The sequence below is a fragment of the Zonotrichia leucophrys genome, chromosome 1 (genome assembly GCF_028769735.1).
Source record: "Zonotrichia leucophrys gambelii isolate GWCS_2022_RI chromosome 1, RI_Zleu_2.0, whole genome shotgun sequence".
In the NCBI taxonomy this organism is placed as follows: Eukaryota; Metazoa; Chordata; class Aves; order Passeriformes; family Passerellidae; genus Zonotrichia; species Zonotrichia leucophrys.
Window position 1 is genome coordinate 5,612,816 of NC_088169.1, and position 27,377 is coordinate 5,640,192.

The following is a 27,377-nucleotide window of genomic DNA, read 5'->3' on the forward strand; positions in this document are numbered from 1 at the left end:
AGCTCTCTTTTCAGGGATGTTACAGGGGTGGGAACTGTGCCTTACCACATGCCACATGCCTCAGGATCCTGGTACATCAGCTCTGTCTGGCAGCTCCTGTTCCCTAATTTAGGGCAATGTATAGGGAAAGGAATGGGATTGACCCCAGTTAAGCACAAGGGAGGGGTGGCTGCTCCAGGAGAGCCCTGCAGCCATTGAGGGGGCAGGTGGCATCTCCAGGGATGATTCATCCCATCCCAGATAGGGTTTTGGTGATTTGGGCTGATTTGGAGATTGTCCTCCTTTCCTGCTGGCACCAGAGGGCACCTGGCAGAGAGATGCTGAGCCCGGGGATGGTTAAAATCACATCAAACAAACACCACACGGGCATTTGGTGGTGAAATGAACATTCTAAGCCATGTCCCTGCCCAAAACTGTGTGAATCAGCAGCATTACAGAGCTGTGGCTTTTTGGGATAAAATATCTGCCACACTTCTCATCCCCTATCAGAGTCAGTGTTTGAAGAGCTCGGGGGAGTTTTCATTCCTGCTCAGACCCTCAGCTGAGGCTCTCGTGTTCTCTCCCCCACACATGGACATGCACACATGCTCTGGTTTTCTGTTCTTCTCCCAGAGCAGCTCCCACTGCATCAAACAGATGGCAAATCTGGCAGCCTATTTTTAATGCTCCTAACACTCCAAGCTCAGATAAATGAGTGGTTTTCTGAATATCAGCTGTTAATTAGTGCCAGAAATAAAAAAAGGAGACTGAGAGTTTGGGTATAGTTGGGCTGATGCTGTGTTTGTATCTGAGTTTAAAGAATGAGAAAGCTGGAATGTTTTTCAATATGGGATTTTAGGTAAAGCTTCTTTTGGATGTTGGGAACTATGACAGAGAGGACATTTGTGGATATTTTTTGAGGAAGATCTGTTTGCTTATGGGTTGAGAAATATGAATTCCTTCCAATGATTCCTACAGAGGGATACCTAAAACTTCTGGATTATTCTTCATTTTATTATGGATGACAAATACCTCTGGAAAGACAGGGAAAATCACAATTAAAAATTTCACATGAATCTTCTGCCTTAATAGTTCAGAAATCCTCCTTGAAAGCTGCTCTTGCAGAAACAGCAGCAATTTTCACAGTCCATGCAAGATACATCACTGAGTTTTACTAGAATATTTTCTGACACAGTATCCCCCATTCTCATTAGTGAAAGACTGCAATTTAGATGGTTTAAAGCCTGCAATTTCAGCCCTGACTCTGAACATTGCTCACTGAGCTGAATGAAAGACATGACCAAGTGCTAAAGTATTGAAGACAGCAGGTTGACCAGGAGAAATGAAGTAGAACTGGAAACGGAGGGTACACTGGCTTAAAAAATATTTTTACATTATCTCTTTAGGAATTTTACTAGGCTAAAATAAAAATAATCAAACAGAAATTAAATTCTTGAAAGAATACCCAATTACAGAGAGCAGATCAGAACATGATAATGTTCTGGACAGAGTTTACTGTTTACAGAGAGGATTAGCTGTTCTGAGGATCAAATATAGAACAGAAATTGGATTTGTAAGCTGTGGTTTTGCCTATCCTATCTGAAAGCAAAATTTAATGTGATTATTTGTAAACTGGTAGGCTGCAAAGCCTGTGCACAATGGTCCTTTAGCAAAATCTCCATCACAGTCCTTAATCTGAGCTCCTCTCCAAGTGGGGAGCCAGCCCAGAGCACCAGGGCTCTTATCCCTGCTCTTCCCAAGAGGAGTTTTTAAATCCTTGTCCTAGACCAGAGGTGGATACTGTGGATTAAGGGACAATGGCTCCTTATTTCAGAAAAAATGTTTAAAAAAAAAAAAAAGCAGAATTGTTTCCAGGAAAGAAACCAGTCCCACAGAACTGAGGGCCAGGCTAGGAACCAGGCATCCCATCAAACTGTGCTGTCCTACTTTGCAGTCCCTGCATGCCTCATCAAAATGTTATTTCCACTCCAAAAGCCTCAGTCATTATTCATTGTGCTTTTCCCCCAGTTGCATCACGGTGCTTTCTAAGGCACACGGAATATTGCCCTCTTAAATGGAATGGCTGCTCCTTGATCTTGATGGAAACTCCTTGGCACAAACAAGTTAAACATTCAGAGAAGGCAGCTTTTCCTGTCTTTTTTTTATTCTACATGTGGTAGAATCATAGAATTGGTTTGGAAGGGACAATTAAGGGTCTAGTTCAACCCCCTGCAATGAGCAAGGACATTTTCAAATTGATCAGGTTCCTCAGAGACCCATCCAACCTGGCCTTGAATTTTCCCAGGAATGGGATATCCACCATCTCAGAGGTTTTGATAACAGCAGCAAGGACAGAAATATGAAATCATGTTAACTCTCAGGGGGAAATAAAAAACCCTGTTTGCAGATGCTGCATGACTTTCCAGGAATCCAGCCTTTTCCTCCTGGCACAAACCCAAGGGAAATGCAGTTAGCAGGGCTTATGTGTGGCTGATTTTCTTCTTGGCAATTAGCCATCAATCTGCAAGCTGAAGCAGAGGCCTCTGTGTCCTTTCCCCACGTGGTTTGTCACTGCTCAGACCTGATTTCAGTTCTGCCTTTGCTTTCAGCAGCTGAGTGTCTTGTGTGTTGGCTTGCAGGAGACTTTCATGCTGCCAGGCAATATCCAAGTCCCCTGTATCCTCTTTTTCTTCATCCCTGGATTTGATTTTTTGGGCTGACTTGCATGATTATGCACTTTTAAAATGTGTACTATGAGGAAATCTGGAATTTCATTACAGGGAACCCTACACATGCATGATCTTAAGCCCACTACCAGAGCTGGAGGAGCTGCTGTGCTCTCCCAATTTTGGCCTCTGCTAAGCAAGATCTCAATCTCCTCCTGAGCAAGGAGATCTTCCAGTACCAGGCATTAATGCAGGGAATGAGGTCCTGTGAGACATATCAGCAGTGGCTTATCACCCACAGGGGACTAAAATGGGTCAGAGACAGCTGAGATAGTTCTGAAGGGAGAGGAAATTTGGGGATCAGACCCTCAGACAGTGCCAGAAATGTGTGATCATGGAGACTCAGGCTGAGCAGCAAAGGTTTGGGGACACCTGCCCAAGCAGGGACATCTCTGTGGTGGTGTTCACAGGGATCCCAGGACGAGGGAAGAAGAGATGAGAATCTTGACTCCATGTTTCAGAAGGCTGATTTATTACTTTATTATATATAATCTATTAAAAGAAAATGATATATTAAAACTATACTAAAAGAATAGAAGAAAAGATTTCATCAGAAGGCTTAAAAGGAAAGGAATGGAATGATAATAAAATCTTGTGACTGACCAGAGTCCAAGCCAGCTGGACCTGTGATTGGCCATTAATTAAAAACAACCAACATGGGCCAATCACAGATGCACCTGTTGCATTCCACAGCAGCAGATAATCAATGTTTACATTTCCTTTCTGAGGCCTCTCAGATTCTCAGGAGAAAAAATCCTAAGGAAAGGATTTTCCATGAAACATGTCTGAGACATCTGCACAGGGCTGGCTGAGATGTTCTGTCTGACCCCCAGTGCCAGGGCTGCCTGTCCTCAGAGCTGCAGGTCACAGGACAGCCCACGTGTCACACATGGGTGCCACCAAAGTGTGGCCACCAGCCAAGTGTCCCTGCATTGCCTTCCTGCTGCTGATGTCCCCCCAGGGATAATGGGCTGCAGGCACACAGGAGTCCTGTTCTGTGCTGGAGCCATCAATAGCACCCAGGGCTGGCCTCCCATCCTCCAAACCACATTATTCCAGTTGTGTTCCATCAGCACAACTGGCATCGACTCTGCTGGGAGCACAGAGCTGGTGACAATCACAGGAACAATTGCACATTCCCACAGAACATCTGAGGCTGGCTGCTGTGCTTCAGAGCACAAGGGAGATGCTCAGATCAGCTCAGCAGGCTGCAAAAGAAGGAAGTTTTAATAGCATGTGCTTTTTGATTAAAAAAACCAACCAGCTGAGGACAAGCATCCTGACATGAGCATGAAACTGCGATGGATGATTCACAAACCCAGTTTTAGCAAATCCAAGTAAAAATGCCAAGTATGGAAAACTGAAAAGCATGTATGGAGATGGCTCATGATCTAGTATCACAGGCTTTGTTTCCTTCCCACTCTTTCACTACTGCATGGAGTAAAAGGAAGCATTAAAATTCATCCTCAGTGTGTTGAAAGCTCCTACTGCTTTCTATGAGTCAGGCCAACTTTCTCACCTTTAATGTTCCCTAATAATTTTTTTATCTTTTCCTCTCTTGTCTTTCCTGGTCAATAATAATTGATTTCCAGAATAAGAAACCTCAATACCTGAAATAGCACTCCTGGCACATCACAAGCGTTTGGCCTCTGTTCAGCCACAATTAACATCATCTGCCCAGTTACTGCCTGTACCAGTTGTACTCCAATATTCTGCCAGTCAATTTCAGCAGCTATCACTCTGTCAGGATGCTGGGTTCTGCTAGGAGCAGGATTTCAGCCCTATGTGAACTCCACTGGCTATGTTTTATTGCTTTGATTGCTTCTCTGCTTTAATAACCAAGGGTCAGTCTTGACTTTTGAGACACACCCATTTCCCCAGCAACAGTCACTCCCTGCCTCAGCAATCAGGTGCCTGAAGGTGTTGTGTTTGTGGGGAGTGTCCCAACGAGGGCAGGAATGATGCATCTGACTCCATGTTCTCAGAAGGCTAATTTAATACTATATTATATATTACATTACATTACATTACATGGTAGAATACTATACTAAACTATACTAAAGAACACAGAAAGGATACTTACTGAATGCTAAAAAGATAATAATGGAAACTCGTGACTCTCCAGAGTCCTGACACAGCTTGGCGCTGATTGGCCAATGAGTCAAAACAACTCACACCAGAATCCAATGAAGCAATCACCTGTAGGTAAACATTCCACATGAGCACAACACAGGAGAAGCAAATGAGATAAGAATTGTTTTCCTTTTCTCTGAGGCTTCTCACCTTCCCAGGAGAAAAATTCTGGGTAAAGGGATTTTTCCAGAAAATGTGAATGCCACATGAAGACATTCCCTGGAGTAATTTCACCTGGGGCAGAACACAGGGAAGGTGGGTGTGAGTGTAGGTGTAGGTCACACCCACCTCTAGAAGTGACCACCATCATCCTCGTCTGTGCCACAAAACCCTGATGCTTTGCTCAGGAGGGAGAATGCTCCTCACCACCAGTGAAAACTGAAAACTGGAGCTTTGCTGAAGTCTCTATGCACCCCCAGGGCAAGCCAGGCCTGTTATGCTGTCCAGGCTGTCCTGGTACTTCAGGCTAGCATGCCCTGAGCCCCGAGCAGGCATTAGCAGCAGAGCACACCCTGGATCTCCCAAAACTTCCCCATTTACAGTGGAAGAGCTCTGATTGTCACCCTGTGACACTTCCAGGTGATGGAGTTCCCCGGCAGCCTGAAGGGGCATCTTGGAGGAGCAGGGGAACCATGTCACACCAGTGCTGTGACAATTTAGGAATTACAGCCCCTGAAAATCAAGGCTGACAAAGTGAAGCTGCAGGCTTAATTACCTCCTGGCACCTACACCTTTCAGATGAGTATTTAATGAGATGATGACTTGTTATTTTTCAGTGTGGTCCTCACCTCACTGAACACACAGGGCCTGCTCAATCTGGGAGGGCAGCTACAGCCCCCCTGTCTCCTCCCAGCTGTCATCCCAGGTGACACATTCCTTATTTCCTGTGTCACCAGCCTCCAGGCTGCTCTGTGGACATGCACACCCCTCATGCCTGTGGTGGGTGGCACCAGAAGCTGTGCATGAGAATGTGGAGTGGTTATAGGGGGGCGGAAAAATCACATTTCCAACAATCACAAGGAGAGAACTTTGATCTTGACGTCCCTGTTCATCTGCAAAATGCAAATTTCTTGTTCCTCCTGAGTTTTGCCTTTAGGTCAATCTCCGCAAGTGCCTTTGAGCTGCTGCATCCTGAGCCCAGAGGCTCTGGGGCTCTTTCCCATGGGATATGAGAGGAGAGGGCTGCAGTGCTGGGCAGGGAAGCTGCCCCTCTCCACACCACTGCTCCCCCCTGCCAGCCCCTGCACCATCCCATCAACACCAGCAGCCTCTGGACAAACCATCCCCACTGGATAAACCATCCCCACTCGATAAACCATCCCTATTGGAAAAACCATCTCCACTGGATAAACCATCCCTATTAGATAAACCACCCCCACTGGATAAACCATCCCCACTGGATAAACCATCCCCACTGCTTGTTGCTGTTCCTGACTTTAAGGAGAGTCTGGCTGCAATGAGGCATTTAATTTCTGCCTCCACCAGTCACTCAGAGGAGCTCAGAGTTTCTCTGAGGAAAGGGGCACAACACTGGCAGAAGCATTCAAGCCCCATCCTTCATTCTCATGTCTGCAATTTCTTTTTATTCCACCCACACTTGGCTGTTTTCACTGTCAGCAGAGATCCTTTTCAATGGCTGTTTTCCTCAATAAGTCCACTAGGAACAAGATTTTGATTTAGAGCAATGGAAGATTCAATAGTGCAACGTGCAGCCAACAGAGAAGTGAGTTCGGATTGGGAGCAACCTCAGGGACCTCAGTCACAAGGACAGACATCCTATAAACACACAATTATTGAAATGGGACACTCCTCATGCAGAGTGCTGCCGTTGAATTCCTGAGTGTTTTTCTTTCAGAGGCAGTGTGCTGTCTCTTAATCTAACAAGACATCAAATTAGGACTCCTGGGTTCTGTTTCTGGCCTGCCACTCACCCATGATAAGATCCAGGGAAAGTAATTTAACAAGCTTTAGATTACAGAGTTTAAATACTGCACTGGGGCATAGTGAGACTGATGGGAAGTGCTGTAATGGTATCATTAAAGTGTTTTCTGACTGTAGAAAAAGCTGGGAGGACCATGACCTGCAAGTCCTGATGGACACAGGAGTCTTGGGGAAAATTGTGGCTGGGATTGCGTCACTGAATGGAAAAATGGGACAGGGGATGTGCTGCTCAGTCTTTGCACTGGGGCTGCCTGGTGTGTGTGGAAGGGTGGGAGGATGAAGAGGTGTTTGGGGAGATGGGAAGGTAACAGTGGCAAATTTTGTAATTCCAGGTCTGGCTTCTGACCTAGCAACAGGAACATCTGATAGTCAGTAGGAATTCTGGCACAAGCTCAGCTCACTTTCAACCTAGTATAAGCTGGTGTGGTCCAAAAAGCAGTGCCCTTTTATACCATCCCATGACCTGCTCAAATCTGGGCAGTTTTCTTCCTAAATCTAGGCTCTTACACTCTTTAATTTACAGCTGTTTTCATCCCACAGTTGCACTGCATTTTAAGGAAGCCCCCTGCTCTCAGCTCACACAGGTTATCGCTCCACTTCTGAACAGCACTTAGGTCTCCAGAGCTTGCTTGCTTTATTGACAAACACACAGGTATTACACAGGAGCAGAGAAAGATTCCAGCTCACAAATCAAACCAGATAATTGAAATCACAGACTGTGCCTTAAAATTAGCCCAGTGCATGCCTGAACAGGATTCATATCTCTGTGGGAACTAACCATCCTTTCTCTTTTTCTTCTTTTTTATCCCCCTCTGCTGCTGTTTCCTCTGGAAGGTGATCTTCAGTAAATACTGCAATTCCAAAGATATTATGGACCTTTGCTGCATTGCAACAGGGCTACCGAGGTTGGTCTGTCATTTGTGACATTCATTTCACTTTTGTTTCTTTCCTTTGGGAACAATTTAAAGACAGGCCCCAAATGATTTATTTAGCTGCTATTCAGGTTTGTCTCTTGTTGCTGGAAGAAGAAACTGGGGCAATCAAGAGCTGGAAATTATGGAGGCAGGGAATTGAGCCACCTTGGTGTTGGCTGCACATGAGGAACAGAGTGGAATAGAGTAGAATAGAGGAGAAATAATCTAAAATAAAAGCAATTGAAGAAATACAGCCCTGAGTACACAGAGGTTGGGCACACCTACCACTTATATCTCAGTGCTACATTTTTGCCCATATTGAGTGAAATGCAGGCACATGTTTAGAACCTGTTTTTAAGGGAAAAAAATTGGGGCTAACAAGAAGTACTGCCACCAGGAAATAAGCTTTCTCTTAAGGTGTTTTAAAATCTAATCCCAGGTATGGGATAGTCAAACACAAAGCACCCCAGCTGAACCATTTTATAGAGCATAAATATCTCCAAATCCATTGCCCAGGCCATGTATTTCCTAATTTATGTTGTCTCACAAAGTCCCCGTAACCCTCCTGCTGTGATTTTCCATTTGGGGAAAATCCAAATAAGATTTGTTCCCTTCAATCTCAAGAGCAGTGTCCACTGAAACCTCAGTGCTGAGAGGGGTCCAGGGTCATGGGAGGGTGTCTGGGAAAGGCTGGGATGTGGTGGATGGTGTAACATCCATCCATCCATCCATCCATCCATCCATCCATCCATCCATCCATCCATAGATTCATCATCTCTGGAACCCCAGGGCACTGGGAATATTTCTCTGTCTGCTCTGGGATGCCCTGACCCCCAGGGCAGCACTGACTCTGACCCTCATTCATGGAGAAAGTTTCCCAGACTTAAGATAGGCCAGAACCCACAAAAGTGTGAAATAGATTATAGAGAGCAGTGTAGGTGTGTCACTTGGTGAGAAATTGAGGTTTTGGGGTTTTTAGTATGTTGTGGATGGAAGCAAGATGGAGGGCACAGGGTGTCATCCTGGGTTTCTTCTTCATGCTTCTTCCTCCTCCTTCTCCATGGGTTTGGGTGGCATTTTGTAATTGGGCAGAAAAGTCCCCATTGCAGCTCTGTGGGATCAGTTATTGGGGTAAAAGGGAAAATAATCCAGGTGTCAGTTCTTCATTGGATAGTTTAGTCTTAAAAGACCTTGTACCAGGAGATTGCTGGCCATTTTGTGCCTACTAATGAAAAGCTGCAGAACTCACAGTAGTGAGACTGTTTTACTGATAAGAAATAATCAACACCTGAGTGTGAACATGAAACACCATCTCAAGTGCCATCAATCCAGACCCAGAGAAACCCATAGCCGGTATCCCCACAATCATCCATCATCCATCCATCCATCCATCCATCCATCCATCCATCCATCCATCCATCCATCCATCCATCCATCACCTCCAGGCAGTGGAGCAGGGGAAGGAAACACCTCAATCATTTCCAGAACCCTTAATCACCTCCAGAAGGGGAAATCTGCTGTCTCAATAAGGATCTAGAGCAGCCCAGGCTGTATGCAACAAGGCAAAGTCTTTGTCTCTGGACACACATCTTTACAGTACAGGAAAAGTGCAGGAGAAAAATAAGCCAGTCTTCTAATCATGGTTTTACTGCATGACTACAGCTCTGAGGATTGAAAGATAAAATTGAATTTGCATAAGCTGCTGGACAGAATTAATGCCCTTTGCTGTTTGTTCTATTTCCTCCTATTTGACATTAGAGAGGTTAATAACTCTCATTTTCCTGTGATGTCAAAGACTTCCACTCCATCACCCAGGAAACTTTGTTCAGCAATTTTAATCACTCACAGTCAGGGTGTTCACTGCACATTTGGCATTTTATTTTCATCAGAAGATTGTCAAAGGAAAATTGCATTTCAACCAGGATCCTGGAGCCAAAGTAAACCTCCAAGGTTTACATCTGAGCCTATGAGATCACCCTTAGCACAGTAATTAAAAAAGAGAAAGACCCCATATTCAGCAAGATATTTGTTTTGTTTGTTTTGGTAAATGAATAACTAAATAACTTCAAGACATTCACAACACCAAAAGTCATTTGTATGGGATGAGTCAATACCTAGCTGCTGAGTCAATCTATCACAAAATACAGCTTTTTAACAGAAATTATTATTCAGTGAGTCAAGAGAATAAATGAATTAGCAGGGAGCAAGGTCTGCTCTGAGATCAAAAATTATCACACTTCACATTTTTCATGGGTGAAGCATTGAGCCTTCCCTGCCCTGGGCTTTGACTCTCTGCTCTGGGGTAACAGAGGTTACCAGGCCAGGAGCAAGGAGAAAAGAAGCATCTGCAGGAGGGAAGATGGCTCTGCATCCCATGCAGCAGCAGCCCAGAATTCCAGCTGGCATTTCCAGGTCACATAACCCTCTTTGGAACTTGCTTTTCAGGAACACCACCATCTCCCTGCTGACAGCAGACAACTGCATGGTGTCCATTGACCCCACGATGCCTGCCAACACAGAGAGGTGAGCCCTGCTGCCACCTGCTCCTCCAGGGCAGGCTCAGTCCCAGGGCAATGCAGGGGCTGCCTGCAGAAGGTTTTTGTGTGCAGTGGGAGGGGATGGCAGAAGAAATGTGTGCTGGCCTGTAGCACAAGTGATGGTTGGAAAGATTTTTGGTTTTTTGCAAAACTTTTACTTATTAAAGCAGGAGTAATTGTCTTAGAGGGAAAAATCCTACTTTTAGGTATTTAATGTAGAATATCTATTCCCATCCCTCTCTGTTTGCTGTCACATCTCTGTTGTTCCCCCACTCCTGATTGCTCTGCTAGGGCACAACCAGCAGATTACTTAAAAAGCAAACTCAAAGCCTGTGATGAGTGATGAGTTCAGGTCTCTTCATTGCTGGCTTTGGCCCACATTCCATGATGACTTTTCAATGCCTTTATTGCACTGTGTGGTGCAGCCCCAGCAGCTGAGAGGGAGCTCCTGCACAGGACAGGGCACAAACACAGAGCAGAGGTTGTGGCTGCCCATCCCTGGGAGTGTCCAAGGCCGGGCTGGACAGGGCTCTGAGCAGCCTGGGAGGCTGGAGGGTGTTCCTGCCCATGGCAAAGGGCTGGGACTGGATGATTTTTAAAGTCCCTTCCAACCCAAATTCTATGGTTCTATGATTCTGTTTCTAAATCAGAGAATCTAATAATTCTGTTTCTAAATTCTCTGTAAATCAGAGGGTTGTGTGTTCAGAAAAAGTGCCCATTGCTTACTCAAACTCACAGGTTTTAAGAGAGCTTGGGATATCTTCAGATACTTCTTTGTACTTCTCAGGGAGCACAGATGTGAAATACAAACTGCATTTTGAGTGTTGCTAACATCAACCCTCTGTGGCTCTTCCAGGTCTCCATACAAAGTGATCCCAGTTATGACTGAGCAGCTCTCAGGTAAAATGACCCTTTGGACCTGAATCTACTAAAGCTGAATTAAGTAAAGCTGAATTTTCAAACATTTGCATGTGGAAATTATGTGGCCATGAAGATGTCAGTGTCATTGTTGTAGCTGCAGCAGAATAAGAAGTGTTTGATCAGTGTCCTGCAGAAAAAGCTTAAAAAATGTGCCTGAATTTCAATGAATGTGAGGATCAGGTGAATGGCTGAGTTCAGGGAACTTGCTCTGGTCTGACTCAGCACTTCTAATGCCCTGGGGAAAGCCTTGCATGGAGCAGTGGGGATTTTCAGGCAAGAAAAATGAAAGTCTGCCCTGCAGTGTTTTGTTAAACCTGCCCATTCCTCTGCTGGAAAGCTGGGCACAACATTTGAGCCTGGTGTTATTTCCAAATGGCTGAGGAGAGAACATAATTTCTGCTGTGTGCATGGTAGCTGTGAGTGTGATAAATATTTAAATTCACCTGACAAGATTAAGGAGGGCCTGGGTGAAAGAACACATCTGGAGCACATTCCCCAGCCCCAGGCAGGGCTGGAATGCCTCTTCTCCCACTCCTCTTTGCTGTCAGTACCATGCTCTCAGACACTGGAGCAGAACTTTGGCTTGGGGCAATCCCTGTGAGCATCTGGCTCGTGGTTTCTCTCATCTGTGCAGCTTCAGTCTCCTGCCACTCACACCAGGACACTCTGGAGCCACAGGGAGAGGCTGGCAGGGCTGCAGCAGGACAGGGGACATCAGCTGGGGACACTCCTTGGAGCAGTCAAGTGGGAAGATAGGAGAGACCAAGGGCAGGAGGTTGTGATTGTCCTGGAAACACAGAACAGCAGTGAGACAAAGCCTGGGGCTGGAAAAAGTGGTGTGCAGGAGTGGGTGAGCTGGTCGGGACAGGAGAGATGATGTTTTGGTGGTCTCACCTCATCTTCTGGCTTAGGGTTCTGAATTATGGATGGAAACAGAGTGTCTGACACTCTGAAATTATTCCTTTCATTAAAAGCACTGTGTCTTCTTCAAGGAGAAGCACAGGGGCAGAAACATCTGGAAAGGAGGATGTGGGGAGGACACAGAGGCAGCAGCAGTGAGATTGTGCAGGGAGCAAAGGTGAGCAGAGAGCACAGAGGGTAGGGAACAGGAAAGAGCCACAGTGAGATTTGTGAGAAGCCATAAACAAATCCCATGTCAGTGATTGCCAGGAGCAGGGAGTCACACACGTGTGACTGCAAAGGGGAAGGAGCTGTCTCCCAAAGTGTTTCCTTATTGTGACAAACCCTGCAACAGCAGCATCACTCTGCTGCTCCTGTTTTATCACAGGAGAAAAGGTGGGGTGGAGCACGTGGCCCTGTGTCCCAGCTGCTGTGAGTAACCCCATGGCAGAGAAATGGAGCCAGCATGGCTCCAGCAGGGAATGCCACTGAGTTACACCAGCTGGGGAGCTGATTGAGGGGATTTCTAGAAAACACACTCCTTTTCGAATGTATTTTTGTTATTCCCCTAATATGGAGCTAGCAGTGTATTTTTATAGGACCGTGGATGACTTTTCACACTCTCCCAAGGCCCTCATTTTTCATCCCCAGCTGACAGCACATGGCTCTGCTTTGTGCAGAGCACAGCTCTCTGTGTCAGCAAGATCTCTCTTCACTCCCCGCTTTTCATAAAACAAGAATTTCCAAAGATCTTGAGCTGAAAAGGGCAAGAAAAATCCTGGCCATAGATTGTCAAAACATAAGACAGTCTGCTGTGGAAAGAGGAAGAAAGTTGAGCTGAGTGTGATGGAACTAATGTTCCTTGGTGTCTTTTTTCTCTTTCACATGGCTGGTCATTAATCTTAAGCATTCCTGACATTTTGCTGACAGTAGGAAGAATAAACAGAGTGGGAAATTGTTCCTTTTCATTAAAAGAAAAAAAAAAAAACAACCCAGCTCTGTTCTGTTCTTCACTTCTCACACAACTCTGCCTGATTCCCAAAGCAGCTCATCCAAATGGGTGCCAAAAAGGGGGTCACCCCAATTTTCACAGTGGTGGGAGGTAATGCACCTCTCCCAGCAGACTCCCAAGCAGCTGCAGGAGAATGGCACAGGGAACAGAGTCTGTAAAAGGTGGGATTGGGAAATTCAATCCTTAGGGAAGAAAAACATGAGCAGTGGCTGCTGTCCAGCAGAGGAGATCTCCACTGGAGTCCTACTAAGGAACAGTTCTTCATTTCCTGGCCATAGTCATGGGAGAGGATTAGAAATAAAAACATCATTATTATTCCAGAGAGTGTGGGATGCAGCAGCCATGGATGTGTCAGGGGTCAGCTGTCTGCAAGTGTTGGGATCAGGGTTAGGGTCAGGGTCAGGGTCAGGGTCAGGATCAGGGTTAGGATCAGGATTAGGATCAAGATTAGGGTCAGGATCAGAGTCAGGGTCAGGATCAGGGTTAGGGTCAGGATTAGGGTCAGGATCAGGGTCAGGGTCAGGATCAGGGTTAGGATCAGGATTAGGGTTCGAGAGGTCCGAGCTGGCTGGCTTTGAGCCCCTGAAGCTGCTGGATCAGACCCTGTCCCTCCTCCTATGGTCCTGGAGCAGAAGATTCTTGGCTATCCAAGCAGAGCATCAAAACCCCTGTGGCAAACCCTTTTCTCTGTGGTATTTTAATTTCCAAACCCATTGAATGAGCATCCTGTCCCTCCCTCCAGCAGAAGGGCTCTGGTCTGTGTCCTCCTGGTGGAACTGGCTCACAGCTCACAAACTGATGGCTGCGTTTTTGTTCTAATTAGCAGGGTTCAGGCACTTCTAGATTTGACAGGGGTGACAATTAAATGAACAAACCCTATTAGCAGCACCCTCTTGAGGGATAAAATTGAAATCTGTTTAATTTCTGATTGTGCAGAAGAAGGACCTGTTATGGAGTCAAAAGTGCTCCTGACAGGACAGGAAACATTCTCAGGGAATTTCCTACTGCTCCAAAGTTAGGGCAGTAAAGCCCAACATTGCTGCACTGGGATGATTTTCCCCCTGGATGATTCAATACCTGAGATCTTGTGTGGTTTGGTATTGGTAAAATGAGAGAAATTTGTCACTGGGTCTAAATCTTCATATTCTGGCATCTCTCTCTTCTCCTTTTGGAGTCTTGTTCATGCTCTCAGCTCAGGCAAGACTGAGGAGGCAGAGATTGAGAGAGAGAAAAATCCTCCTCCCACTGCTGCTCCGTGCACTGGGATGTGGCCAACTCCTTTGGGATTGCTCACCTGATGGGGAATTTGCATGCAACAGCCCGAATTAACCTGAGCTGTGAATTACATCAATCTGGGGCTCCATGTGACAGATTCATGGATGTGGGCTTGGGCTTGAAATTCACCCCTTCCTGTGGCTTTTGTCTACCTGGCTGCTCGTGGGTTTTTCTTTAATTACCCTGACTGCCCTGATCCAAGCAAACCACAGAAAGTGAAAGGCAGACAGCAGCCTGAGCCAGAGCATTTGTGAGAAACAGGGCAGGGATTCACCAGCCTGACGCTGGCAAGGAAAGGGAGATGCCCGTGGCCTCCCAGCCTTGCTTGGCCAAAGCAGAAAAACCAGAGGGAATCCAAGCCATTCCCCCAGCCCCAGGGACTCCCTGCCCACAGGCTGTGAGGCTGGCAGGGTGGCAGGGGCTGGCAGGGTGGCAGGGTGGCAGGGTGGCAGGGGCTGGCAGGGGCTGGCAGGGTGGCAGGGGCTGGCAGGGTGGCAGGGTGGCAGGGTGGCAGGGTGGCAGGGGCTGGCAGGGTGGCAGGGTGGCAGGGTGGCAGGGGCTGGCAGGGGCTGGCAGGGTGGCAGGGGCTGGCAGGGGCTGGCAGGGTGGCAGGCTGGCAGGGTGGCAGAAGCTGGCAGAAGTTGGCAGGGTGGCAGGGTGACAAAGGGAGTCACGAGAGGATGGAGGCGTCTCCCTGGCCGTGATCCCAGAGGGTGAGAGGGTGCAGGAAAAGGTTCTGTGAGCAGGGTGGTGAAGGCAGAGGGTGCCTGCCAGTCGGTAATAACCCATCTGTGCCAGGGCAGCTCAGCTGAGCTGCTCAGAGTGCCCCTGGTGCCAGGCTGACAGGGAATTTGGGCTCTCCCTGCCAGCCTCCCACCCAGCCACGGCAGGGGCACAGGAACAAACGCTGCTGCCAAATCCCCCACACCTGCTTTACTCCCAGAACCTGCTGGGGACAAGGCAGAACAGCTCCTCTCTCCACGGTGTCCTGGCCAAGCTCCCTGCTGAGCTTGGCAGAGGCCATAGGGCAAAGAGCAGGAGTGGCACAGAGCCCTGGGCAGCCTGAGCTCTGCCCAGCATTAACCATTGCAGCATCTTCTGGGGGGTTCTGGTTGTCTTTTGTCAGCTGCAAAACACCCAGGGTGTTGTGCAAATACCTGGCTTGCTGAACACCTGCATCTGTAAATATTGCTGGTTTGAAGCGAGGGAACAAGAAAGGGAATTTTTTTGGGGGATGCTGCAACAGGACTCTCAGTAAAGCACCCAGAGCTGCTGCCAGGGCTGCTTGCAGCAGGATTTCCTTTTCAGAGGGGGAATTGCAGCAAAACAAAGGAAGCAATCCAAGGGAAAAGGTATCTGTGTGAATCTGGGGCTTCAGCCCTGCTCAGGGGTATAAAAACATGAGACAGAGGGTAATGAAGGGAGCAAAAGCACCCTTAGCCCTCCTGTTCTACAAAGGAGGGGACAAACAAGAGTAAATTATGTCAGATCCATGTCTCATTTTCTTCAGAACCCGGGGTTACCAGAGGTCTTTCCCTCGGAAAGGAACAGGGCAGAGAAATGGATCTTTGTCTCTTTAAGATGAGGCGAGCTGCCACTCTTAGTCATATATCTTTACTGCACCCTAGGGTTATAAAAACATACATCTTCATTTTGAAAGTCTTTTATTACATCCATAAACATCAGATTGCAGCTGACTGTTCCCTGGATGGGAATTTCTTAGTCCTCTGAGTGAGTTTTGACAGGGGGAGGGAGTGAAAGTAAGATTGTTGGGGTTTGGTTTTTATTTTTTTTGCTGGAACAGTGTTTATAGGGAACTTGTCAGTCTCTGGCGCGCTCCAGCCACTGTCAGAGGGCTGAGCAGCCTCGAAGGGAGAGGACAGGGGTTGGTTTCTCCGCTTTCCCTGCTTGTTTTCCCTGTTGGACTCTGTGCCATCCCAGGTGCTGCCCACGGTAAGTTTTCCTCCTCTCTTTACAAAGGACGCGGCGTTTGCTTTGTTTTAGCGCTTGGGTTTTGTGAGAAAAAATGGAAAATGGGTCTCTGTGAGAAGAAGCAATTTCTGTTTTCTCTGCTGGGAGCTGGGGGAGGGAAAAGGGAAAAAAAAGAAGGAATTAGATCTGAGACCTTCAGAGCACAGAATGTTTGCTCCAGTTTTGAGGCACAGGGGGTAACAGGCAAATTGTTTTGACCTGTGATGTGAATGCTACTGACAAGTATTGCTGATGTCTCTAATACCCGAGGAATTGCAAATCCTTTCAACAGGTACAAGAGCTGTTATTTAGAAATAAATGGTAAATGCTGGGCTGTATTTCTGTCTGATGTGTTTTGCCTGGGTGATTGCACTTGTGAGGTGCTGTGTTCCCTTGGGAAAGGACAAGAAGTACCTGCAGAAATGCCATGGGGTGTTTGTATGTGGGTATAAATAAATAGGTGTTCTGAGATCTGTGGTGTGTTTCTGAGTGCACTCAGTGCTTGCTTTCCTTGAGCACACCCCCAGTGCAGGAATCTCTGCAGCACTTTGGGGCAGTTTGCTTTAGCTGCTGAGGGAAAGAGGGAACAATCCCAAAACAGCATCTCAGGGCTCAGCAAAGGTGATTTGGGCTTCCTCTTTTTGTGTGGACATGCTAAAAGATGGGAAAACATTGCTATCATACTTCTTCCTTCCTAAAGTGTGCTGTCCATTGAAATGTGCTGTCCTGCTTTGAGGGATTGTTTGCATTTCCTTGTGCTGGGAATTACAATCCTGTGATTTTCTTGGGAAGAAGCGGGGGCTTCATCAGCCTGACTTTCCTGAGGCAGCAGGAGATCCTGAGAGCCCACAGGACTCCCAGTGTGGAGGAACTCAGGGAACAATGGGATCTTGACAGGATCCCTGTGGCAGCTCCGTCCAGGCTGTGTTCTCAAGGGAAAAGGGGCTGGGAAAGTTGTACCCTGCTGTGTCCATCCCACAAACCAGGAAGGGCAGAGCTCATTCTGCAGGGACAGCACTTTGTCATCTCGTGTTTGCCTGGAGTTTATGCAAGGCAGCGCAATCCTCAGGCATTTGCACCAGGAAAAAAATAAATGGTCTCCAGGATAAGACTGAAAGGCAGGCTGGGTTTTATTTAGTGTTTATGGGCTGTGGGGTTGTTCATGGGCTGTGGGATTGTTCATGTGGGGTTGTTCATGAGCTGTGGGTTGTTCATGGGTTGTGGGGTTGTTCATGAGCTGTGGGTTGTTCATGGGCTGTAGGGTTGTTCATGAGTGTGGGGTTGTTCATGGGCTGTGAGGCTGTTCATGAGCTGTGGGGCTGTTCATGGGCTGTGGGTTTGTTCATGTGGGATTGTTCATGGGCTGTGGGGCTGTTCATGATCTGTGGGATTGTTCATGATCTGTGGGGTTGTTCATGATCTGTGGGGTTGTTCATGTGGGGTTGCTCATTGGCTGGGGTTGTTCATGGGCTGTGGGGTTATTCATGAGCTCTGGGGTTGTTCATGGGCTGTGAGGTTGTTCATGAGCTGTGGGGCTGTTCATGGGCTGTGGGGTTGTTTATGGGCTGTGGGGTTGTTTATGGGCACTCTGTCACAGAGTGCTGGTGGTATAGAGACACCGACTGTGAGCAGGAAATTTCAAAAGCCAGGTGGGGTTCTTGGTGTCCCACCCAAGGTCTGTGAAAGGGTCTGTTCTCCAGAAAGTGCTGCCTTAAAACAAGCCACCTCTCAGACACCCAGCCTCCCAAAAATAAAGCTTCTGGGAAACCCTGGCTGTAATCTGCAGGAAAAGAAAGGCAGGTGAGACAAGGAGCCATTTCCAAACCCTGTCACTCTTCAAAGCACCTAAACAATTTTTTGGCCTCCCCATCAAAACTGGAAGCGCACTTTGCAGAAGGGCTGAGGGTGTCTTCTTTCCTTTCTTTTTTTTTTGCCTATCATGTCTTCCTTCTATTTTTTTTTTTTTCAGAGAAAGAAGAATTGTTCCAGAATTTATTGGGACAGATTGCTGAGCAGTTCTCGAGGTAAGAAACTGAACATCATTATTAATTTAAAATGCTGTTTCTTCTATATGCTTGAAGTGAAATTTTCACAGGAGGCAGAGGGGCATTTAAGACATCTTTCAAATCCCACTCTGCCTGCCAAATTTAGGTCTGGGACACATTATTTCCTGCTGACAGCAATACAGTAGCTCAAACCAAAAGCAATTTCAGTGATTATCTTTGATCTAAAAAGGAGACCAAGTAGTAAATGCTCCTTCCCTCTTAGGAAGCAGAAGAAACGCTCCTTCGTGGAGCAGTCAAATCATCAGATTTGTTTCGTTTTGCCCTTTATCACCCAAAAATGTCTCTCCTCAGAGAGGATTTCTCCACATCTGTATAGCTGCTTATTTAATCCCAGCTGGTTTCAATAAGACAGATCAGTCCCAGAAATCAGCAGCGTAACTTGGCAGGGGGGGAGGAGGTTTCAGCGCCTGCAGACACCGAGACGCTGCTCTTGGACAATCATGAATTACCAATTGAACAATCATGAATTACCAATTGAACAATTATGAATTACCAATTGAACAATTACCAATTTAACTTTGCTTCCCTGGGGGGTACAGTAGCGAGGCACTGCTGAGAGAGGGGCACATGAAGTGTTGTAGAGCCACAGGACATTCCCAGGCCCATAAAAAAAATGTCTCCTGTTAATTTTTCTGGAAATTAAACCCAGGTGTATTTTCTGCCCCAGTGTTAGCATTTCCATGGAAAATTTGCTTTTTCCTTATGAAAAATGAGGCTGGGCAGATCAGTCATAGAGACACAAATATGGACATTTCTACCAGAAGTCCTTAGCACCTAGGGTAGGTAGAGCACTAAATGTATGACATTAATACATGAGGGTTTTCTTTCCAGGGTTTTTAAAATCAATGAACTGAAAACGGAAGTAGCTAATCACTTGGCAATGCTGGAGAAAAAGGTTGAATGTGAGTGTCCCTTTATTCCTATCACAGTGGGAACTGGTGCCTTGTGACCTCTGACCTGTCCTGCTCCTCCACTTTCTCTAACCCCTTGTAATTTGGCCAGCTTTGAACCCCAAAGGCCACAGGTCAGCCCATGGGGATGGTGGGGATGGGGGGAGCAGGGTGGGCTGGCTGGTGCTGCCAGCGCCTAGAGCTCCTCCTGTCCCACCTCTGAGGGGCTGCTGAACCCTCCACTGAGCTTTGGGGCTGGGGCCACGTCCTGCTGTTCCCATGTCCCTGTGGCACAGGGTCTCCACCACCTCTGTCCATCTCCACCTCCCAGCCCCTGGCCAGCCCTCCCATGTCCCCCATGGCCCAGGGGTCTGTCGCCTCCTGCACCCAGCAGTGACCTCCCCATCCCTCTGCACCCCCTGATCCTCTGACTCTGGGGAGCTGATCCCACCCTCACTGGGGCTCTTTGGTCTGTAATTCCAGGGGGTAACACTCTCCTGCTGCTCTCAGTCCCATCCCTCACAGAATTCACAGAATCCTGGGTTGGAAGAGACCTTCAAGACCATTGAGTCCAGCCCAGCCCCAACAGCTCAACTGAACCCTGGCACCCAGTGCCACATCCAGGCTTTGTTAAACACACCCAGGGATGGAGACTCCACCACCTCCCCGGGCAGCCATTCCAGAACTTTATCACTCTTTCCATAAAAACCTTTTCCCTGCTCTCCAACCTGTATTTCCCTTGGTGTAGCTCGAGGCTGTGTGCTCTGGTTGTGTCAGAGCTGCTGGAGAAAGAGCCCTGCCCCAGGTGAGCACAGGCACCTTTCAGGAGCTGTGCAGAGTGATGGGGGCAGCCCTGAGTCTCCTTTTCTCCAGGCTGAGCACCCCCAGCTCCCTCAGTGATTCCTTACACTGTAACACAACCATACTGTTACAGTGCAACAGCCAAATTCAATTCACCCCCTCAATGAGCTCCTTTCCTGGGCTTTTTGGTGGTTTTGTTTCCCCCTGTGCAGTTTCTGAGTTGTTTCAGTACATCAGGCAGAACACAGGTCCCAGAGAGGCAGGGAAGGGTGTGAATAAAGTGCTGCCATCCAGCTGTGACTTCAAACCCCCTGTCCTTGAGGATGCTCAGAATTGAAGTCAGGAGCCTTTCCCAGCACTACAGCTGCAGAAACAACTTTCCCACTAGGGTTGTCTGGGAAAAAAAAAAGAGTTTCTGGTTCTTGAAACTTCCCCAGACCAGAAGCTACCTTGACCCTGCAGCTGCTCAGGGAGACTGATCCCTCTGTCAGCAGAGGGAGGAAGAAGTGTCCTGATTTGAGGAACAGCTGCAGGGAAGCCTCTCTCTGTGGCCACCCCATCCTCCGGCTCCTGGTGCTGAGGGATGTCCATGGAGGGGACAACCTGCAGCTTTCCTACCCCCAGAAATGAGCCCAGCTATGAATTCCTCCCTGTCTGTTTGGCTGCTGCTCCGCCCAAGGCTCTGCTGGTTTATTCTTTGACCCCCCCCAAAAAAAGAGAAAATAAAAATGAGCTCAGCAATTCTGCATTTTCAAACTCCTGCCCAGCTCCACTGCTCAGGGCTAAATGCCATGGGTTAGAGCACATGAGGTAAGCTGTGGGTCTTTGTGTCCCCTTGGCAGCCCAAGAAAGGAACAATCCCAGCCAGCCAGGGGCTGCTTTTGGGATCCCTGGCACAGCTCTGCCTCTCAGCACTGGCACAGGAGGGAGAGAACCAAGGCATCCATGCCATTCCTGGCTGGAAAAACTGAGCACCTGCCCACTGCAGCACTTTATTTAGTGCTGGTTTAGGGAAGGCAGCATGCCCAGAGCCATGCAGGTGGATGAATTCCCTGCTCCCCAAAGGAGGATTCTCTCCCTGGGTGGGTGCCACTGCTGATGGAACCAGCAGCTGATGGAGCAATCCATGGGAAGGAACTCCCTGGGCTGCCCCTCTGCTCCACACCAGACTTCCAGAGTTTGCAACAGAGCCCATTCTGCAGCATTCTGAAATAACTCCCTGGGCTGTCATGTTTGAGAAGCAAAACCGTGGGAGAGGGGGAGTGTCCAACCTCCCTGCCGGAGTTGGGCTCCCAGAGGCTGCTCTGAGCCATGTTTCACTGCTGGATTCAGCCCAAGGATTTCTGTAGACAGCACAGGGTCTTTTCAGAAGGTATTTCTCACTGCAGAATAATGTATTGAGCCCTTAATCAGTGCACATGACATGGCCATTTATCATTTGCAAACCAAATGTGGAAAGAATTGTGCTTTTTATTTTGCCTTTTCTCCTGCCTCCTTCAGAGATCCCTTTTCCACCACTTCCACATGTGCTCTCCAGGATTTCTTCCCCAGAGGGGACGTGTGTGTGTGTGTGTGTGGGGATAAGTGCTCATGACAGCACCACATCTGCACCTCCCATGAAATGTTCTCAGCTTCCTTCCCATTCCTAGAGGCCTCACCAGAGATGTGTTTTCAGGGAGCCAAATCTTTTAGTTGATTTTTAAATCCCAGCTAAATCTTGTCAGTTCTCCTTGGAAAATGAGCCCGTGCAAAGCAAGCACTGGGAAAGCTTTGTCCCATGGCTTGACTTTGCACAGCAGCCCACACAAGAACAAAGAAGCTGCCAAAAAACCCTTTGCAATTTGTCAGCACTTCACATCTACCTTAAGAAAATAATTATGTAAATTCTCTGCTCCTCCAGAGAGATTTGGGATGAAAACCAAAGAGATGCAACACAAAAAAATGCTCAGGGCTGCCCATTTTGCACCAGAACTCCTCCCTGCAGCTGCCTACCTCACTTCCCCATCACTGATAGCTCTGCTTGGCTCCCACTGCTTCAAATAAGCACTGGCCACCAATTAGACACCTTGGAAAATGGAATTTCTCCCAGGTGAATGCACCAGTGTGGTACAGAGCAGCACAGGACCTGCAGGTCAGCTACAGCTGACCATCAGCAATTGAAAAAAGCACCCAAAAATGCAAGCATCCAGAACTAAGATATCCAATGAGCAGCTTGTCTGCATCACCACATTGTGATCACCCAAAAAAATTGACTGTAACAATGACAGATGAAAAAATATAAATGCCTGAATGGGATTTTTAAGAGAGCATCCCTGTAAACAAAAACAAACTAACCCCCTTTTCCCTTTCCTCTCCTAATATAATAATTTATATCAGGATAATAATATAACATAATATTATAATATATATAATAATATATAATATAATAGATATTATAATTATAGTATATTATATTATATTATATTATATTATATTATATTATATTATATTATATTATATTATATTATATTATATTATATTATATTATATTATATTATATTATATTATATTATATTATATTAATATATATAATAATATATATAATAATATAATAATCAGACACACCTCTTTCCCTTTTCCCAGCTGCAATCTTTGTTGTTACTCTCCTAAGGGTAAACAAAACTGAGGTCTCTGCTTATCTCCAGAGCTGTGCCCTTCAAGGCAGGGCTTTATCACTTGCTCTCCAGATAAGTGAGATCCAGACTGATTTTCTAAGAAAGTTGCTGAATACTGATTTTCCTCCATGCAAACAAGGAGTTCAGTAAACAAATGAGCTGTGAAATGATTGCATGTGAATGACATGCAGTAATAAATGGAGCTGTGTCCTTGATCATACTGACAGTGCAATGAGGGGGAAAGAAAAGGGAGAATTATTCTCACACTCTCATTGCATTGGGCTCTCTCAGCTATGGGGAATAAAGTGCCCTGCTGCATAAAAAGGCAATCAAACTTTTTGCCTCATGGCTCTCACAATTACATGCAGAAGGGAAATATAGGATTTTCTGTGCTGCATGTAGAAATAACCTTTGATTACAGAATTGATTGGCAAAAAGAAGTGACAGGATTTCAATAGCTTAAAAAAAAAAATCTATCATTAGGGCCAAATTTTCAACATTTTTCTCTCCCCCCTGCATTCTCACTTTGGTTTTTCTGTATCCAGCAATGCCTCCCAGAGCTCCTTAATGCTCTGCATGAACTTCCGAATTAAAACCTTTTATCTTAATGGGAATTCTAATCCTGCCGGGACGTGTTTGCATAGCCCTGCTTATCATCCCATCAGGGGAGTGGGGCTTTTTCCTGCTCAGGATTTCCTCTGATTCCTGCTCTGCAGCCCAGGAGTGAAGGCACCAGAGGAGCTGCCTGCTGCTGTGCAGAAGCTGAGATGTTTTAGCCATCGAGTGAATCCAAGCTCTGTGGCTTCTATCTGCGTTGGCAGCAGAGAATCCCTGTGGGTTTCCAGGGTCTCCTCTTGCTTTGGCAGCACCTCTCACCTGTGGGAGAGCCCAGGCAGCCTGTGGGAGCTGGATAACCCCACTGGCAGAGCTCCCTGAAGTTTTGCACCATTGTGAAACCAGACCCTGCGACTTCTGGCCATGGTGACAGCCCTGTTGTTTCCCTTTGTTGGCAGTGGAAGGCCTGAAGGTGGTGGAGATTGAGAAATGCAAGCGTGACATTAAAAAGATGAGGGAGGAAATGGCAGCAAGGAGCAGCAGGTAAGTTCTGCTTGGCACCCAACCACAGGAGTGTCTGGTTTCAAACCCTCATGCAACATTTCCACTCAGAATTATCTCCTGGGCTTAGAAGTAAAAGAGCAAGGAAACCAATAAACATCAATGACAGTAGTTTTAATTTACTATTTGAAGATTTATAGCCATTCACCAGTTAATTTAGCTTGGGCCATGGGAATAGAGAAAAAGGTCCTGGGAGTTATTTGTCACCATACAGAATGGGAATTCTTCATCCAGATTTACTGGGAGAGAGAGGGAGAGAATGGGAAAAGAACTTCTGCACAGTGCAGCTTTTGGTTGGGAACCAGTTAGCACTCGAATCAGCTCCAATATATTCTGGGAGATTACCAAATAAATATGTAGCAGCTCCTCTAATTATGATCTCATGCTATTATAAATCACCCGTTTCAAATTCAACGAGAAATTGGGAATTTGCATTCTAATGCAAGGGCTCATTGTGATGGTGGAGCTGGGTTTTGCTGTAATTAAAACAGCAGCAAAAAAAATTGCATTTCCTACGGTGCGTGGTCTCAGCTGGAAAACACCCCCTGTGTCACTGAAGTGCCCCACTAGGACAAACAAATCACTCTGAGATTGGGAATACTCCTGGGAAGGAGAGGAATATACCCTGCTACTCAAAATGGGGATGAAGGGGATTTTCTGGAGAGGAATATACCCTGCTGCTCAAAATGGGGATGAAGGGGATTTTTCTGGAGAGGAATATACCCTGCTGCTCAAAATGGGGGTGAAGGGGATTTTTCTCAGCAAATGTAACTTTGCTGTCTTGACAGCCTTGGGGTCAAATTGTCTGATCCTTAATCAAAACTGTTTCCTACTGAGGGCAGTGGGAAATGTGCTAAAAGATTCAGGCTTTATAATCACTCGTTTTTGTAAATGTTGCCATGCAGATATGTCAGGAGGCACAATGATAATTCATTGCCATTAAGTCCAAGGCCAAACTCAGCTGTCATATTAGCATAAAAGCAGAGTAACATTATTAACCTCAGATTTGTGTGCCTCAGCAGGGTGGAATGCAGTCTGCCCTGTGACTTGCATCATTTCTTTTTGGGGTGTGTGGAGAAATCTCATTAGAAAAATCCAAGCCCAGGCTGGCAGCCAATGCAGGAGCATGTGTGCTGGTTTGTGCTGGGTGTGATGTGAGGAACGTGTGTGCCCATGTGTCTCTGCCTCAGCTGTGGCAGGGAGCTGGCAGAGCTGAACTGTGATGCACAGTGATGGTGATGAGCAGTGATGCACAGGTGGACAGGGAATTAGCTCCAAAAAAAGAAGTTATGGCAAGTTCACGTTCACTCAGTCACCACCACAGCACATCAGGGAGTACGAGACTGTCCCAGCAGCCATGACTAATTCCCATGCCAGATCCTGTCACCTTCCAATCTACATTTTGTGGTCTAAACAGGCTGCTAACAAGAAAAGCTGGAATGGGGGGTGCTCCATCTGCTCAGTGCAGCCAGCTCCAGCAGGGGTGTCACCTTCACCAAGGGCTGGTGCTGAGATGTGACAGGCTCCAAAATGAGACCAGCACAGTGAGGATGGTGGGAAGCTGTGCTAAAGATGGAAGTGGGCTCAGGTGGGCACAGACACCCACCCTGGCTTGCTCTGGGCTCACACTCACAGCTGCTGTCTCTGGAGCAGGAGCAGGAGCAGGGCTTGCTCTGCTCAGCTTCACCTTGGTGCTGTGCCCAAGTGGCTCTGTCACAGCTCCTCCTGGTTACCCTGAGCGGCCTCTCCCTCCTCCCAGCTGCTCACAGGTTCCTCCTGCTCATGCAGAATTCTGCCCATGATTATCTTCACCCTGTGGGCGTGGGAGCCAAAGCAGCTGGACGTGGATACAAGTCTGAGGAGATGATGATGCTCCTTGGTGGCTCCCATCAGGAGCTGCTGAGGAATGAGCTGAGGTTCCTTATTCCCGAGTCACCAGAGCCCCAGGTCACCCCAGCCTAGGGATGCTTCACCCACCCCAGGGTGGCTGAGCAAACCCTCTCCTGCTGGCATGGGATGTGTGTGGGAGCAGAGGCATCCCAGAGAAGTGGAAATGTTATTTGCTCTCATTTGGACCTGTCATCCCTTGTGCTGTGTCGTTTGCTAGATAATGCATTGTGGTTGCAGTTGGGGATCCCGTGTAAATTTAATTGATGTACATAAATATTTGTGAGTGCCTGTATTCCTTCAATAAGATCTCAGTGTACACAGCTGTATGGGTGTTTACCTTTTCTTATATTTGCTGTTACATTATCAAATGAGAGAGTAAGGCAGGGCAGCCAGGTTTATAAAAGCACAGTGAATTGTGCAGCTCTCTGCTCAGAAGAGCAAAGCAGCTCCATTTGCATCCTCCTCAAATTGCTTTTTTTTTTTTGCTTGTCTGCTTTTTGCACTCACCACTGGCAGATGCTAATAGCATTATGGTGTCATTTAAAATCATGATCATTTGCAGATCCAGTTTTGCATTTGTGAAGGTCTGATGCATCCTGGCTCTGGTGTGCTCCCCAGTGTGCTGGGATGAAGGCTTCAATATCCTACTACAGCTGGGAATTAGAGATAGCTGGCTGACCCTCAGCTAACCCTGGCAGTCAGCTCCAATTAGGGCAAGGAATGCCCCAATCTCACTATTTTTATCCTACTAATACCCCACACAGTGGAGTTTTGAGGAAAGGGCTTTAGGAATGATTAAGACAGCTTTTCATCAAGTGAGAATCTCCTTAAACAAGGCAGGAAAAGGCAGCTGGTTGATGTCAGCTGACCACCATGAGCTGTGAAATGACATAACTTTCACAGGATTCTGACACTGACACCAGAAATGACAGCAGACATCAATGTTAAGAGGAGAAAAGAGACCTGGACTAATTCCCAACAGAGAAGAGAATCACTCAGAAGAGATACAATGCAAAATGTAATAATCAAAAATGCCCAAACCGAGTTAATGGAATGCTTTGCTTGGCTTCTTCTGGGAGGTTTATTTCTGCTTCCTTTGGCAGGAGGCTTGAAAACTGAGAGAGGATAATCCAAATGTTAGGACTCCAGGGATAAATCCCTGGAAGTGCTCAAGGCCAGATTGGATGGGGCCCTGAGCAACCTGAGCCAGTGAGCAGCAACCCTGCCCGCGGCAGGGTGGGTGCAGCTGGATTTTTCCAACCCAAATCATTCCATGGCTCTACAAATGCAAAAATGCAAGAAGATCAGCCTCACACAAGAGTTAACAAAGTCCATGTGGACAGCTCACTGGGAAAAGCCCTGCAAGGCCATCTTGGCCAAGCTGGGCCTGATCCCTACCTTGTCCCCAGCCCAGAGCTCTGAGTGTCACATCTAGGCCTTCCTTGGACAATTCCAGGGATGGGCATTCCAAACCTCCCCTTCCAGTGCTTGACCATCTTTTCAATGAAGGAATTCTCCCTGATGTCCAATCTGTCCATCCTCTGGCACAGTTTGAGGCCATTTGGGAGAAGAGCCCAGCCCTCCCCTGGCTGCAGCCTCAGCAGGGAATTGCAGAGTGATGAGGCCCCTCCTGGGCGTCTGCTCAGATGGG

The 27,377-nt window shown here is 47.1% G+C and overlaps 1 protein-coding gene across 5 annotated transcripts in view; it reads left to right on the plus strand.

Annotated features, from left to right (window-relative positions):
- The window catches only part of PDE9A (phosphodiesterase 9A), a 57,875-nt gene that overhangs the window by 8,374 nt on the left and 22,124 nt on the right, over positions 1–27,377 (plus strand). The window contains exons 2-7 of one of the 5 annotated variants that reach the window (XM_064705838.1): positions 7,614–7,684; positions 10,139–10,216; positions 11,087–11,130; positions 18,279–18,333; positions 19,207–19,277; positions 23,734–23,818. In XM_064705838.1, coding sequence (XP_064561908.1) covers positions 7,614–7,684; positions 10,139–10,216; positions 11,087–11,130; positions 18,279–18,333; positions 19,207–19,277; positions 23,734–23,818 — 404 coding nt within the window. Of the gene's footprint in view, positions 1–7,613; positions 7,685–10,138; positions 10,217–11,086; positions 11,131–16,194; positions 16,292–18,090; positions 18,110–18,278; positions 18,334–19,206; positions 19,278–23,733; positions 23,819–27,377 lie in introns of those variants that run through there. The other 4 variants (XM_064705865.1, XM_064705846.1, XM_064705875.1 and 1 more) reach the window with 4 other exon arrangements.